The sequence below is a fragment of the Talpa occidentalis genome, unplaced genomic scaffold (assembly GCF_014898055.3).
Source record: "Talpa occidentalis isolate TD23 unplaced genomic scaffold, MPIMG_talOcc4v2.1 talOcc4.6, whole genome shotgun sequence".
Taxonomy (NCBI): Eukaryota; Metazoa; Chordata; class Mammalia; order Eulipotyphla; family Talpidae; genus Talpa; species Talpa occidentalis.
In genome coordinates, this window is record NW_023604972.1 from 111,546,279 (window position 1) to 111,564,317 (window position 18,039).

The following is an 18,039-nucleotide window of genomic DNA, read 5'->3' on the forward strand; positions in this document are numbered from 1 at the left end:
TTAAAAAAAAATCAGACATCAATAGATAGGACATAATGAAAGACATGGATTAGATGACAATATTGTTAGATGTCAATACTGCCCAAAGACATATACAGATTCAATGTAATCCCTATCAAAATCCCAATGATGATTTTGCAAAAATATAAAAATCCATCCTAAAGCTCATGTAGGCTCTTTAATGAGCCCAATTGGCCAAAACAAAAGAAGAACAAACTTGGAGGTCTAACAATTCCTGGTTTCAAAAACATATTACAAAGATACAGTGGTCAAATTAGAGTAGTACTGAAATAAAGACAAATATCTAGATCCATGGGATAGAACTGAGAATCTAGAAATAGTCTCAAACATCTATGGTTAACTAATTTTCAAAATGGATGACAAGACGATTCAATGGGAAAGAATTATCTTATGAACAAATAGTCCTGAAACAACTGAATGGTCACATTCAAAAGAATGAAGTTAGAACCTTACCATAATACCATATATAAAAATTAACTCAAAATAGATAAAAAATCCAAACATAAAACCTGTAAACTATATTCAACTATAAAAATATAAACCTAAACTATAAGAAAACATGAGGAGAAAGCTCCATGACATTGAACTTAACAATAATTTCTTGGGTATAATGACAAAAGCATGGAAAGCAACAGGAAAAATAGATAAACTGAACAACATTAACTTAAAAACTTTTGTACATCAAAGCACACTATAAACAGAATGAAAAGACATCACACAGAATAGAAAATATTTGCAAATCACGTATCTACTAAAATATTAAAATCCAGAATATGTGAAGAACTCCTACAACTTAACAAAAATAATCTGATTTAAAATGACAAATGCACATTGCTCCAAAGAAGATATAAAATTATCAATGAGCACATGCAAATATGCTTAGCATTATCAATTGTAGGGAAAGGCAAATCAAAGCCACAAGATATCACTTTAAACTCTTTAGGCTATTATTAAAACAGACAACACATGAAACATAAATGAAATAAGTGTTGGTGAGGATGTGGGGGGAATGGAAACATTGTGTACTGTGGTGGGAAAATAAAACAGGTCAGTTTACTGGGGGAAAACAATATGTTCTTAAACAATTAAAAATAAAATTTTAAATGATCTCAAAATTCTAAGTTTATTCCCAAAATAATTGAGAGCAGGTTCTCAAAGAGACATTTGTATACCCATGTTCATGGCAACATTATTAACAGTTGTAAAAAGGTATAAACAACCCAGTGTACATCGATGGATGAATTGATTGATAAAATGGGGCAATACATAAAATGGAATATTAATTCAACCTTAAAAAAGAAGAAAATTCTAACCATGCTACAATGTGAATGAACCTTGAGGGCAGTATTCTATATGAAATAAATTAATCACAAAAACACAGATATTGTTGATTCTGCATATATGAAATTCCTAGATTATCAAATTAATAAAATCAAAATGTGGAATGTTCATTTTCAGGAGCTGGGGGAAGGTGAATAGGAGTTAGTGTTTAATGGGTTCAGAGTTTGAGTTTTGGAAGAGGAAAAGAGTTCCGGGGATGATTCTTAGTAATGGTTGCACAACAATGTGAATGTACATAAGGACACTGAACTATACATTTAAAAATGGTTGAAGTGATAAAAGCCATATACAACAAACCCACAGCCAATATTATTCTCAATAGTGGAAAGCTGAGGCCTTTCCTTTAAGATCAGGAACAAGACAAGGATATCCTCTCTCACCACTGCTCTTCAATATAATACTGGAGGTCCTAGCCAGGGCAATGAGACAAGAGAAAGACATACAAGGAATCCACATAGGGAAAGAAGTAAAACTATCACTATTTGCAGACAATATGATAATATACATAGAGAACCCTAAAAACTCCACAGAAAAACTATTCAAAATAATCGACCAGTTCAGTAAAGTAGCAGGATACAAAATCAACACACAAAAATGAGTAGACTTCCTATACACAAACAATCAATCTGAAGAAGAAGAAATCAAGAAAACCATTCCTTTTATAATTGAAACAAAAAAAAATCAAATACTTGGGAATAAACCTAACAAAAGAGGTGAAAGACCTATACAAAGAAAATTATAAAACACTGTTAAAAAAAAAACAGAAGAAGACACATAGAAATAGAAATGGAAAGACATCCCCTGCTCATGAATGCAAGAATTAACATTATTAAAATGTCCAACCTACCAATAGCAATATACAGATTCAATGCTATTCCAATAAAAATCTCAATGACAGTCCTCCCCGGTGGCACAGTGGGTTGAGCACCGCACTGTGAATCTGTCCACAGCCTCTGCAGCGCAGGTTCAGTTCCCGGCTGGACAGGGAGAAACGCACATGGTGTGGCAGACCTCTCCTGCCTCACCTGCTGCTCCCCTCATCTGTGTCTTTGGTTCGTCTGCCTGTTCTGCTCCCTGCTCTGTCTCTGGTGAATTCTCTCACCCTCCCACACGTCTGACCTGTACCCTGGTTCTTGTATAAATAAAAAAAAATCTCAATGACATTCTTCAAAGAAATAGAACAAAATACTGATGAAATTCATACGGAACCACAAAAAAAACACGAATAGCCAAAGCCCTATGATGAAAACACAGGAGAAAGGAGGTATCACACTTCCAAACTTCAAGCTATACTGCAAAGTCATAATAATTAAAACAGTTTGATATTGGAACAAAAACAGACACACAGACAAATGGAACCAAATAGAGAGCCCAGAAATAAAACCACACTTATATGGACAACTGATCTTTGACAAAGGAGCAAAGAATATACAATGGAACACAGACAGTTTGTTCAATAAATGGTGCTGCAAAAACTGGACCATCACATGCAAAAAATGATACTAGACCACTGCCTTTCACCGTGCACAAAAATAAACTCAAAATGTATAAAAGAACTGGATGTAAGTCCTGATACCATAAAATATATGGAAGAAATATAGGTGAAACACTACAAGACATACATTGCAATAACATCTTTAAAGACTCATCACCCAAAGCAAAGAAAGTCAAGGAAAAGATAAACACCTGGGACTGCATCAAACTGAAAAGCTTCTGCACAGTGAAAGAAACATTAACCAAAACAAAGAGACACCCCACTGATTGGGAAAAAATCTTTGCACTCCAGTCAACTGATAAGGGACTGATCACAAAGACACACAAAGATCTCACATGGCTCAACAAAAACAAAATAAACAATCTGGTCAAAAAATGGGCAGAAGAACTTAAAAGATATTTCTCCAAAGAGGAAATGCAAATGGCCAACAGGCATATGAAAAAATGTTCAACATCCTTCATAATCAGGGAAATGCAAATTAAAACCACATTGAGATACTACCTTACACCAGTAAGAGTGGCACATATCAAAAAACAAGCAACAACAAATGTTGGCGAGGATGTGATGAAAAAGGAACTCTCCTAGATTGCTGGTGGGAGTGCAAACTGGTCCAACCACTACAGAAAGCTGTCTGGAGGTTCCTCAGTCTACTAAAATTGGAGCTACCATATGACCCGGCAATTCCACTCCTAGGGATCTACCCAAAGGACACAAAAACATTGATTCAAAAGAACACCTGTACACCTATGTTTATTGCAGCACTATTTACAATAGGTAAAACCTGGAAACAACCCAAATGCCCAAAAATAGATGACTGGATCAAGAAGATGTGGTGTATATATATACACAATGGAATATTATTCAGCAATCAAAAAAGATAAACTCATGCCATTTGCAGCAATGGGGATGGAACTAGAAGGAATTATTCTCAGTGAAATAAGTCAGAAAGAAAAAGAAAAATATTGGATGGTTTCACTTATACCAGGAATATAGGAGAACCAAATAAGACATCAGTGTAAAAAAATAATAATAGTACAAAACACAACAAAGCAAAAACGGACAATTATAAATCAGAGACATACTGCAGGGGAGGAGGAGGGAGGGTGATCAGAGAGAGGGAAGTAGGAGGACAGGGAACTGAGGTGATGGTGCACAGGTACATTGGTGAAGGAAACTCTGGGTACTACACCTGAGGGGGTAGGGGGAAGCAAATATTGTATAAAAATGAACAATGATGTAAAAAATATAAAAAAATAAAAATTGTTGAAGTGGTAAATTTTATTACATATATATTTACCATAATTTTTTAACTAAAAAATCGATAATCCAGATACCATAAGGCTACTATCATGACTTCACAAGAATAATCTATGGTGTGAACACATCTATTTCCTCAACTGCTTCTCATGCAACAAATATGAAGTCTTTTCACACCCCGTTTAATCACTTTTCTCTGACTGTTCTCAAATCATCATCTAGTCCACTGAATCTATGGACAGGAGAACTCAACATGACACTCACCAGTTAAAAATGGAAAAAACCTATTATGTCCCTCAATCTGATTACTAGCCTATTATCAATATAGCTAGAATTCCTATTAATTAATTTTTACACAGTTAATTACTATAGAATAACTTTGCTGCTAAAGCCCTAAGTTCTTTTGTAATGTGCCACTGCTAAAATCTTTTATTGGTTAGAATCTTTCTAATTAAGTGATCAAAAAGATAAACACATGAAATCTGACTCAAGCAAGAAAAGGAACTTTTTTGCACATGTAAATGTAGTAGAGATGATGCTGGCTTACAGTGTGGCATAATTCAGGAGTTTAGTTGATTTCATTAGGTCTCAATTATTTCTTTTAGCCCAATTCTGTGCTTTTCCTTGTGTTGTCATCACTCTTAGATAGGATCTCCACCCACAAGCTATCCCCCAGTAGCTCCCAGTTTCTGGGTGATAGAACAAAGAAAGTGTATTGCTCCCAGCAATCCCAACCAGAGTATTATCACTTTTGTGCTGATTGGGTCATATCCCTGAACCAATTTCTGTGCCAGGATAATGCAAATGCTGAGGGGCTTAATTCTGGATCATATGTCTCACCCCCCCTACTCCCACTGCCAAGGACCACTGACAAGGGATTTAATCATCTCCACTCTATTAACCATGGGTTGAAAGTGGACAGGATGTCTCCCAGAAAATATTCAGGTTAAAGTTATAAGGTTATGGTGAAAGGATGCTGAACAACAAAAATTATAGATTCAACCACCCTCTAATTTGTTCATCTGGGTATTTATAGACTGTATACTCTCCAATGTTTATCCTTATTAAATGCAAAGTTATTGGAATCCTTCTGGCAAGTGTTTGTGGGAATCATTGTTTCTCTCAACTTATCAACAGTGTGATCAGACCACACTTTATAGATTTTATTGCACTTAGTGATAGCAAGCTATGAATACATTTATACGTTATATAAACATGTTATATAAGATATGAACAGGTTATAAACACAGAGTAACTCAACCCACCACCAGGATCTCCCTTCCGAGATGACACCACCAGATATTAGGCCCATCGTTGCCCTTAAGTCTGGGCCCTACTTATAGTAAGCAATTTTAACAAAATATCTAAAGTCCTAAGAGGGCTCCCAATGGAGAATCAACGTTCGATGCAAAGTGTAGATTCTTTAATCATCAGGGAGACTTTTTTCTCTAAATGTCCCAGATTTTTAATTCCTCTAAACACACATGCTCACACAGAGTAACAGTAGTAGTAGCAAAGTATGTACAGCATTTACTACATGGTATGCCCTGCTCTAAAAGCACATACATTTAAAAATTAATACATTTATGCTTCACAGAGACCTTATGAGGTAGATGATTATCATAAACATCATCATCATCTCCATTTTAAAGACAAGGAAACTAAGGCCCAGTGGGGGGGTCCAAATTCACACAGCCAGCTAGTATAAGCCAGACTTGAACCTAAGTTATATGGCTCCAGGGTCCTTGTACTTACCACAGGAGTAACATTTGACCCTGTCACCCCTCATCTGCCACTTACAGCCCTCAGGCCATTGTACAGGTAAATCTGCTTCAACAACAACAACATACCATCGGTAAATTAGGAAACAACCATTTACTTTACAAAACAGTTTGTTGTCATCAGTGAATATTTTTTAATAATTAAGCTCTTCCTGGGACAGGTCAACTTGTTTAAAATATCATGCGTGACTTCCCAGAAATACTGAGGTAGAAAAATCAAGCCATAGGGTTAGGACTACTGTCAACTAAAAATCAATTAGAATTTTAAATACGTATCTCTGGCATAATGTCCACACTAGTAGAAAAACACAACCTTTAAAAAAAATCTCTTTGCATGTATGTTTTCCCTGAACAATGACTATCTGTGGGGGGGAATTATCTATGCACAGGATCTCATTAGGGGTCTTCTTTGAGCAGAGCTTGTCTTCAGTTCTGTTGTCACCTTTAGCAGTACAACGGTATAATACAGGTAGCTACCAAATTCATGAGTGGCATACAACTCAACAGAGCTGGAAACACTATGTCATGAACCCCTACATCATTCAAATAAAGGGGCTTTTGTGAAGGGACTATATATAGAGATGAGGCAGGGTTGAGAGAAAGGTATTCATTCCTTAAAGGGGCCACATTGAAAGCTGGTCCTTGAGAGAAGGAACCTCAGATGGGAGAGAAGCAACTGGTGCTGCACACTGCATTAGGAGAAGGCAGGAAGAAGTGCCCATCTCACTCTCCTCCCCACCTTTCTTTTGCCAATGTCTCCCATGGGCAAGTTGAAGGGCAGGGGCAATACAGTCAGCAAGGGGCAGCCCTCAGGAGCAGGGCAGAAATGGATAGAGAATGCATCTGTAGGACAGAGAGTAAGGAGCACAATGTCTCTTTCAAAGGTGGATAAACTGAGTCATTGAAAGGAAAAGTAACACATTTCAGGTCAAAAAAGAGGACCCAAGCCAACATGAAGGTTGCATTTACTTCGGAACTTACTGATTTCAAGTAGCCTAAATGCCTGAAAGAATCATAGAATCTCAGAGACCATCTAATTGCTCAGTCTCCTTCCCAATATATGGTGGTGTTACAACATGGCCCACAAGGGACCACCTTTCTTCAGAAGTGGTGAGCGTGCATGTGATCGTTATGATTCATTCTTTTGCCTGGATTTACCAAAGAAGTTTTTATGAATCATTTGTGTGGGTGATGCTTTGGGTGTTGTTATTCTTTCAGCAAACTCACTCCACACATTGTGGGTCTATTTGATTCATGAAGGTGATTCATCTGAGGAAGTTGATCTGACCATGGTATACCAGGCAGCATCTAATGGAGATGTCAATGCTCTGACTTCAGTGATTCGGGAAGACCCTTCCATCCTAGAATGCTGTGACAGTGAAGGTGAGCTTATTCATTTTGAGTACTGAAGAATGTTTTGTTCTGTCCTTTCAGAGTGGCCATCAGAGGTGAACAATGTCAATATACTATCTGACAGGCTACTTTGATAGTAAAGCATAAAAAACATCCTATCAAAGACCATGTGCAGGTCCCTCAGTATTTCCATAAGAGTCTTAGCCGCAAGTCTTTAAATTCCTTTTTATTATCTCTTATAATGAAGCGGATTGATTAGAGTTTGTTTCCAACTTCTTTGTATAAAAGACTCAAGTAGATGAATCAATTAGTTAGAAAAGGGGTATGGAAAGAGGGTACTTTTGGTAGCAATAAATGGTGGGAAAGTATCATCATTAAAGCCAGATAGCAAGATTTTGTTTCTGAGGAAATGGAGTAGATGTGATTTTTTTCTCTATTCCTTATTCTAAATACAACTAAAAATACTGGCCACTGTATATAAAACAAACACTTGGAAACTCTGGAAGGTGAAGAGAAAATGGCAAACTGGTTAGGAACTTGGGACCCAAGGAATGACACAATGGTGAGTTGCTTGGTTTTCCTTTTTTAGCCTTATATATCCCAGACTTGGAGCTGAAAAGGTCAGCAATACAGTAATGCCAACAGGCATGGATCGTAAAAGCCCCAACAAAAGTCTGCGCTCTCTAGACAAAGACCAGGACAAGAATAGCCTGGAAAGACAAAAATCTTTTAGACAATAATGATTCTATTCCAGCCAAATACCACACACACACACAAAAATCCTATGGCCTAAGTCCCATCCATTCCAACAAGGATTAAGTGGGAAGCTTAGACCTTCACTCTACCTGGTGATAATGAGGTTCCCTGCCTCTATCTTTTGGGCTGGTGTCAGAGGAGGTCTTATTGAGAATTAGGACTTTCACCACCTACCCAGCCATAATAAAGGATCTTTCTGCTCGGATATCAGTGGAAGTTAAGTAAGAAACATGAAATTCTAATTCTAACCCCACTTTGAAATAATGAGGTGGCACCCTCTCACTTCCCCTTTGAAGCAGTGTCACAGGAAATAAGCTAAAATAAAGGATTTAAGTAAGGTTAGGAGACTCATAACAGAATACTCCAAATATTGTGTTATTTGGAAATTTAACTTCTATAGGAAGTTTTAATAGGAAGTCACTTGTCAGACCCAGCAACAGGAATATGTCAAACTGAATGAAGAAAAAGGTAATAGATGCCAACATTGAGATGATAGATATTAGAATTATCTGACAAAGATTTTTAAGCAGTCATGAAGAAAATGAGTGATTACAAATATGCTTGAAAATAATGAAAAGATAGAAAGCTTCTGCAAAGAAATAATATAGAGCTCTTGATGAGAACTAAATGGAAAATTTTGGAACTGAAAAATACAATAATCACAGTTAAAAATTCATTGTTCAGCCACAGAATGAAGAAACAAAGGAAGGGATCAATGTACTTAAAAATAGAACAACAGAAATGAACCAAATGTAACAACTGCAAGAAATAAGTTTTTAAAAAATAAAGAACAGAGTTTCAGTGACCAATATTACTATAACAAAAGTTCTATCATTGTTTCTCTGTCTCAATATTTCTGGGAAGTCATTAATGATTTTAAACCAGCTTACCTGTCCCAAATTGTCCCTTATGACAATTTTTTTTATAAAGTGAGTGGTTGTTCCCTAATTTAGCCATGGTAGTTTTTTCTTTGTTTTTAAAGCAGGCTCACTTGTACTCTGCCTTGGGACTAGATGTTGAAATTTAGGATAACCAAAGGTTAAACCCTAGTTGTGTGATAAATGCAAGTACCAGACTGTTGTGTTCAGTCCTGCCTTGTATGGACTGACTGTAGATAAAAACAACAATACAGCTACCACACTGATTGTGTTCAATCCTGGCTTGTGTGGACTGACTGTAGATGAAAACAACGACACAGCATACCAAAATGCGCAGGACACCGTAAAGCAATGCATTCATTAGAAAAGAGAGATCATCAGTGAACAATCTTAATTCTCACCTTAAGTACCTAGAGAAAGAAGAGAAAAATAATAAACCCAAATCAAACAGAAGGAAATAATGAAGGGAAGAGTAGAAATCAATTAAATGAAGACAGAAAAACAACAGAGAAAACTCAATAAAACAAGGAATTGATTCTTTGAAAGAAATCAATAAAATTAACAAACCTGCCTGCTCTACAGGCCCACAATACCACGTGCAAGAGTAGACACCTGCTACTGCATTTCCTGAGTCCAGCTGCTTTTGCTCCACTGCCCACCACCTGCCTTCTGCCAATGGCCTTCTCAGCCAGTCATGCTGGATCAGCTGAACTCACTGCCCATGCAAATGGATTATAAGACACAGAGGTAGCTAAACATATGTTTTAGGATTTTTTTTTCTTTTTTCTGCAATAGTTTCTGCATATACCTACAGGTATATGGCTCAACAGTTCAGGTAGATTGCCTATGTAATAATGGCTGGGTTTGCTTTTTTGTTTTTGCTGAACTATGGCTCATTTATCCATGGCACCTCTTAAAGCAATTACCTGTTCAAGACTCAGGCCCAGAACACAAGAAACCAAGGGAAAGAAAAGCTAAGAATCATGATAAAAATAATTGATTGGGGTTTTCATGATTCAGCTTTACTATTGCCCTTGCTTTTGTTTCATGTGAGAACTAAATTGTTTTCATACGCAAAATATTAGCTAAAAACACCTATGCTCTTATGACACAGCTGTGTATAGATTTTGTCTCTTTGTATTTCACTTCTAACTCAGTTGGCTTTAGATTTACATGTATTTTAGGTCTCTTCTTCATAATCTTCCTTTAAAATGGAGAACAGAAAACACAATTATGCAAAGTTTCTTTCAGGTCTACAAAAACAATGAATGCCTCATAAATGATAATAAAAGTCATCAAAATTTTCAGTTTATTGAGTATTGTTTTAATGCTTTCAATTAAAAATTCTGTGCAAGTGAAAAAAAATTAACAAACCTCTACTAATACTGACAAAGAGAATATCAAAGATGACACAAGTTACCACTAACAGGAATAAAATCAAAACTATCACTACAGACCCTGTAATAAATAAATATGACAAACAACTTTACTCATATAAATTTGACTCTTTAAATGAAATGGATCAGTTCCTCAAAAAATATTAAATAGCGCAATTCATCCAGTAGAAAATAGATTATTTGAATAGTCCTATAAATCTTAAGGAATTTAAATTCATAATTTTTAAATTCCCAGAAAAGAAATTTTCAGGCCTTAATTGTCTTACCAGAAATTTCTACAAACTCTTAATAATAACTATTATCAGTTCTACACAGCTTCTTCTAAAAAACATAAGAGGAAGAAACTCTTCTCAGTTATGTTTTTGAAGCTTGTATTACCCTGATAGCAAAACCAAACAAAGATGATAAAAAAATTAACTTATAAACTGATACACCTCATCAATATAAATATAAAAATCCTTAAAAAATATTAACATACAGAACACAGTAACACATAAAAAGAATTATATACCATGACCAAGTGGGGGCTGTTATAGGAATGTAAATCTGGCTCAATATTTGAAAATCAATCAGTATAATCCATTATATTAATCATCTACAGAAGAAAACTCACACAATCATGTCACTGAAGGAGGAAAGCATTTGACAGAACTAACACACAGCCATGATTAAAAACCCTGAAAAAGGTAAGAGAGGGGAATGTCCTCAATTTGACAGAGTATCTACAAAAATCCTTTAGCTAATGTTTTACTTAATGGTATAAGACTTTGCCCCTAAGATCCTGAACAAATCGAAGATGTCCCCTCTTACTCATATGCAGCATGGAGTTGGCAATTCTAGCCAGTGCACAAAGTCAAGAAAAGGAAATAAAAAGCGTATATATTAAAAAGGAAAAAGTAATTTCTTTTTTTTTTGCACAGCTTGATTGTCTACATATAAAATCCTAAGAAACCTACCCAGAAAACTCCAACTGAGCTAATCAAGATCAATACAGACCAAAAAATAATGTATTTCTATACTAGAAATGAACACACTGACACCAAAATCAAAACCACAGTGCCATTTAAAATTGCTCATTTAAAAATACTTAGGTATAAAATAATTAAATACCTAGAGGATTTATATACTGAAAACCACGGAATGCTCACCAAAGAAATCAAAGATCTAAATAAATGGAGAGACATGCCATGTTCTTTCATTAGAAAACTTAATATAGTAAGCATGCAAAGCTCCCCAAATTCATATACAGGTTTAATGAAATTTCTGTCAAACCTACAGCACATTTTTGTAGATATAGACAAGATTATCAAACTGTATATAGGGATTCAAAGGGAAAGCATGGTTAAAACAATCTTGAAAAAGAAAGATAAAGTGGGAGAATTCAGTCTACCCAAGACTTACTACACAACTGCAGAAATCAAGATTGTGTCTATTATAGACAGACTCATGAATCAATGGAAAGCAAAGAAATCAGCAATATAATAACACCAATGTGCCCAGGGGATCTTTGGCAAGGGTGCATATGCAATTAAGTGGGTTGGAACAACTCAACATCCATGAAGGGGGGCTGAGGGGTACAGAGAGAGAGAGAGAGAGAGAGAGGGAGAGAGAGAGAGAGAGACTCTGATTGAGCCACTCTTGAAGATCACTTCATAGCAATTTTTACCCAATGCAAATGTTTTAAAGTATTTGAGGAGAGATATTAGAGAGAAAAACTGGGTTGGCAGCTGTAATCTTTCAGTGTGAACAGCACCTATAGAATTAATTTATCCATTCTTAGGGATCACTGTCATAGTTCACCTGGAGAACCCCAGCTTCAATGTGCACCTCCAATTAAAAGACATCTAAACAAGTCTCAAGTGGGCAAGGGATTGTGTCGGTGGTTTAACTTCCTTATTTCAAGAAGCATCAAACACCTAGGTTCTGCTTCACCAGGCTGGCTTGTTCCAACAGTCCTGTAAAATTAATCAGAATGTGTAATTTCATTTCTATTTTTATTTTGGAAGAAAATAGCCAAATGTCTTGACCTATATTGATTCTAAAAACAGAAAGGTATTTCAGTAAAGGCGGCCCCTCTCAGCAAGAACTTCTACAACCTAAGGCTAGACTATTATTCCTGCCCTTTATCACCCATCAGCTCCAGTATAAGCAGTCTGGACCTGTCTTCCTGGATTGAGTTGCTTTTCAAAGGCTCATTCAGATTATGCACTGTCCAAGCAATGTTAGGACAAACCTGCCTGTTATGTTCCAAATGATGCTGACTCTCAAGTACCAGCAACTTTGCACAAAATGTTTTCATCAAGCAACTATTGCAAAATTGCAGAAGACTGAATAAAGTCAGAAGAAAATATATAGTTTATATAAACATAGCAACAAACATCTTCAACAGCTGGGTTTGTGTTGAGGATGGTTTATTTGTCTTCTAAGAACTTAATGAACAGTATGCTCATAAATTTCCCAAGTCAAACATTTTTAAAGGCTGTTGAAATGTCTCATTCCAGGATGTACACCCTTGATGCATGCAGTTTCTGGACGTCAGGTGGACACAGTGAAGCTACTCTTGAAGATGGGGGCCAATATTAACATGCAGGACACTTACGGCCGCACAAGTCTATGTCTGGCAACCTATCTGGTACAGTTTGTTTCTGTCATTGTTGCGAAGGAATGAGATGGGTTCAATGTGTCATGATGGGGTCCCACTTGCACAAGAGTGTTCTTGGATTTCTGTAACTGGTCAATGGAAATAGAAACTGAAGCTTTGCTTCAATCATCTCTATCATTTATCTGACCATTTAGAATTGTTTTCCTGGATTTGAGTCATTTTGGACCTTCCTAACCATCTTCTATGATAGAGATAACATCACTAGAAAAATAAAATTTCATGTTAAGTGAACCAGAATTTCCCTTGGGGCATTTCTGGACTCATTTGTACTCCTTCTAAGAATACTACTCCAAGAATACCCCTCAGTGGGTGGTTGCACTTGAAATTGCAGTTAACATCTGTGGGGTAGGATTAGTTGAGTGAAAGCTAAAGGATGAATAATGTGGGGAATGTTTAAAACCGGCATGATGTGGGGGTAGGGAGTAGGGGAGAAGTACCAGGCTCTTCAGGGGTACCACTAAACATAGGACTCAACCTTTAATCAAACGGTCTTGATAATAAGAGATTTCAGTTTGGCATTTCCCAGCATTAAAGCAAGCTTGGTTAAACCTTACCAAAAACTCTTCAAGCTTTCTCCTTTCAAATCCTCCCTGCATTCCTGCTGGAAGACCCCAAGGATACCTTGAATCCATGTCAAATATGTCCTCCTTAGTACCATACGAGGGGCATCATTTTCTTTCCACTCCAGTGAAAACTGAAAGTCTCCACCATCAGCCCCTTTGCAGCTTGTTGCGGTTTCTTGCTTTTGTTGTTACTGACCACTAATAGCAGTGGAGTTACCTGGGCCAACCTCACAGTGGCCTGAAGTTGCCTTCTGACACAGAGCACTTCCCTTCCCCAAACACTGAATCTTTCTCCCACAATCTAGAAGATAGTTGTAACGACACATCACCCAATTCTTATAGATTTTCTTTAGAAAGTACATTTTCATTTTGTATTGGCAACCTTTTTCTCTAGAATTCACACATGAACTCTAGAAGTCTTTTCCAAAATGTGGGGGTACATATTTCAAGTGCAGCTGTCTGTAGACGTGGTCCTCAAGTCAGACTCTGGCAGTACTGCAGGGGCAGAAGAAGGAGGAGAGGTGATTGCATGTTGTACAAACCTCCCAGCAATTTTTGTGCCTACTCAAGTTTGCAAACCACCGATCTATAAGGACTAGATAAAGTCTCCTACCTTCAGAGAAAGGGTAGAAATGGTGAGTAAAGTTGACTGCCGCTAGCCTACAGAACAGAGTGAAACCAAGCTGCACTCTTTTCAAAATTCTAGAATTCAAAATTTCAAATTTCTTGAAACAGATGGGGAAGCAGGAAGAGGTTCTCCTTTAGGTCATAATGAAAATTGAGCCTAGAGTGGTGTCAGCTCTACAGACAACTCTTTCTAGGAATTGCATTCTAAGCCACTGCCCAAGGAAGGAGGGCCTGTGTGACAGCACATGTTGCCACCCTCTTAATAATGTGCCACCTCCATGTCGCAACCAAGGCAGGATGCCTTCCTTTCTCTCCTGAGTCTTTTCGGGAAGGGGGTGGTATCCTGGTAATTGCACTATAGAGCCCTCTTCTTCCTTTTGGCAATGTTTGAATCCCGGTGTTAAAAGTTTGCATAAAATGGGCACTTGGAAATTAACTCTCAGTTAATTTCCCAACTTAGAATGCAAATAAACTGACCACAGATGTGTGACCTAAGACACCTCGCTTTACCTCTTTGTGCATATTTTTTTCATTTGTATACTGTAGTAAAAATAATACCCGAAATTTATTACAATTGAAGAAGAAATATTTGGCATCACCCAGCACATTTAGGTACAAATCTATTTTTCGGTTTTGAGCAGTGGCCGAGGGCTTCAGATGTACTCAGTGGCTTTCTGATTTTTTTCTGGAAAAAAAAAAATTACCACATCCAAACACAGTTCCAGTAAAAGTTGCAAAATGATAAAAATGTTTCAAACATTTCCCCATTAGAAGATCTGTTTTTCAATAAGTGTAAAACTTCAGCAACTCTAAAATGTGGTCAGCATGCCTTTCTTTTGGTTCTCTGGTCATACTTTTCCCTTTTAACCAGAGAACTTGATGATTTAGATATCAGCATACTTAATTCATTAAAGCCATATTTAATGCATTAGTAAAATATGAATCAGGACTGAAACTACTTGCTTTTACTCATGACTTAGGTATTAGTAGTCAATTCTACAAAATTACATTCAATATTATAACCTATTAATTTTGATGTGCTTTTATTGAAAGATTTTCTTTCCAAGTTTTCAGAACCAACACCTTTCTTTAAAATTATCTTCTGCATGAATTTAGTGACATTTTAATTTTTATTCATTCTGATATTGCAAGGGAACATCTTCGGCCATCTTTCTTATCTTACTGAATAATCCACAGGCTTAACTCTATAGAAGTGGGGAAAGACAGGAACAAAACAGAGTTATTATATTGTTCTTCATGATAACAATTTCATCTATTGATAAGTCTAGTTAAAATTGGGTGAGAAACTTGAGTAATTCCGGATGACGTAGGAGGCATTCTCCTTAGCGTGGGAACCAAATTTGGTTATCAGTAGATTGGGTCAGTTCCTTAAAGTAGAATGGAGCATAAAGGGCAGCTAGACTGCAATTATATCTGCCCTTTTGAAACAGCAAAGACAGTGGGGAAATGCTATAAGTGCTGGACAAGGAGGGGACAAGCAATATCACATCTCAATCTGGAAAATTAGTAGATAGCTGGGAGTTCACAAGAATCTTCTTAGGTAATTCACAGATGGCTAAAACACAGCAGTGGGGGACCCTTATTAGTGTGCTTGCACTATCCCCATATTACACATCACAAAGATCAATTAATAAGGTGGCAGGGCCTCAGTTATTAGAGGTAGGACTCGGGTTAGGATTCTAGTCACTGGGAGTAGAGCTGACCAGAATAAGCAAGACGTTGTCCTTGTGGATAACATGTAAATGAATTCAGAAAAGAGGACCAAGACCCATTTATCAGAAATATCCTGAGGCATAGTTCCAAGAATGATACCTGATTTTTGGAATTTACCATAACAGCCAGGTCAGACTATTGACAAGAATGATTGTGGTTAAACCCATAGAATAAAAGGTGAGAATTGCCTAATTATCACCTGTCATATGCCTCAGTTGGCCTTGGGAACTGAATGTAAAAGTGGACTACCAGTGAGTGACCTAGAAATTGGGAGAGGGAGACAGGAAAGAGTTCAGGAGTCAGCCTGCATATGACTGCTAACGGACCTCCAAAAAATTTGAGAAATCACACCTTAAGACTTTCAACCCTCAGCCGAGGTGTCTAAGTTGGAGTTGTGGTCTTAAACCACTTCAAGTCAAATAAAACATGTTAGCTAAACCAAAGAAGAAAGGGAAAGAAAACCAAAGAAAGTTTGGTGGCCTATGTTATGTGAGGTTGTATTATATAACGATGCGGTTGCGCTTGTATTTCAGGGTTGGCTGGAAGGCTGTGTTAGCCTACTCAGAAATGGTGCCAAGCACAATATCCCAGATAAAAATGGCCGCCTGCCACTGCACGCTGCCACTGCTGAGCCCGATGTGAGGTAAGTAGCCTGGCTCACAAGACGCTCAAGTTGGGAGGGACCCAACTTGGATTAGACAGTCATCTAATCCCACCTACTGTGGCTAATAAAAACAAAGCCCATCCTTTTTTTTTTTTTTTTTCCTTTTGAAGTTGCAGCAGACCACAGTTCAGTAAATCAAAATATCCCAGAATAGTCTTAAATTCTGATCTCTTCCTTCTTCTACTTTGATAAGCCCCTTTTCTCTTAGTCTGTGATTTAAGAAGAAATGCTATTTGTAATACCCTGAATCCATGTATTCCTTCATTCAATAAGTCAGTCAGCGAGACTCCTGCAATTCCACAGTAAGCAAGACAGAGTTTCTGTCCTCACAGAGCTTATATGCTAGATTTAAATCTTTTTTTTTTTTTGGTGGGGGTGTGCAGATTTTTTTTAAATTTTTTACATCACTGTTCACTAGATTTAAATCTTTCATGCTAGATTTAAGTGGCACATTAGTAATAAATAAGTAAATAGGATAATTTGACATCATTATGAGTACCATGAAGAAAATCAAACAGGATAAAAGAGCAATGGTTGGTTAGAAAGGATAATGTCTGAACTCAGAGTCATCTCAACATTTATGGGTTGGAAGCTGGCAAAAGACCAAGCAAAGGAGATTGAGACTGAGACCAGTGGGTTAGAGGGGAAACTGGGAGTGTGTGCTGCTGGAAACCATGTGAAGAAATAGCTCACATAAGTTGGATGATTGAGAAGGTCACATTTTTGTACGTCAATTGAGCAACAGAGGAGAAAGTTTTTCCCAGATCGAGTTTTTCCCCAATCCTGTGTCTGAATGGCCTAGGTCTCCATTCTTTTGAAAGTCCCTCAGAGCAGCTAATAACAGCATTTCCCACTATGGAGTCAGCAATACTCTGGGTGCTTTCTTAACCTATGTTGCACCTAACATGCCTCTGAAAGGAATTAGGTGTTCCTCAGAGGTATGTACAAGACACCACCACCCGGGATGCATTCTAGGGATTTCATTCTCTATGCTCAGTGTCCAAAACTAAAACTAAAACTCCAGGAGGGCTGAGACCAAGTCCTCTTCCAGATTGAAAAGAAACAGGATTTCTTCACTTCAATCTGGTTTCCACTAAAATGAAAGAGCTTGGGAAAATCCAGGATAATGCCTAGCCAAGGCTTGCCTCTTATTATCATTGGATTATATCCAGGCATAATAGAAAACTAGATTAACCCAAAATCCAATAAAACTAGAAGACTTAAGAAGAAACAGCACATCTAGAGCTACTGATCATTAGACATCATGAAGGGATTGACTCCCTTTTGATGATTAGGACAAGAATTACATTGTTCTAGACAACCCACAAAAAATATTTAGTTCTTTTCCCAAGAGCGGTATTTAGAAAGTAAGTTTAAAATATACCTTTTAAGATTAGTCTTCTTTGATTTATTCTGCTTAATTGCTTTTACCTACTTCACTCAGAGTCCTCATTTCAAAATCTATTTGATTCTGAAAGATAAATGCCTACTTCAGTTATGGTGATTATAG

General features: G+C 37.0%; 1 protein-coding gene across 1 annotated transcript in view; it reads left to right on the plus strand.

The window, feature by feature from the left end:
* ANKRD55 (ankyrin repeat domain 55) overlaps window positions 1-18,039 on the plus strand; it is a 154,337-nt gene that overhangs the window by 83,594 nt on the left and 52,704 nt on the right. The window contains exons 3-5 of the mRNA XM_037530301.2: window positions 7,156-7,278; window positions 12,781-12,911; window positions 16,399-16,508. Of these exons, the coding sequence (XP_037386198.1) occupies window positions 7,156-7,278; window positions 12,781-12,911; window positions 16,399-16,508 (364 nt within the window). The remainder of the gene's footprint in view (window positions 1-7,155; window positions 7,279-12,780; window positions 12,912-16,398; window positions 16,509-18,039) is intronic.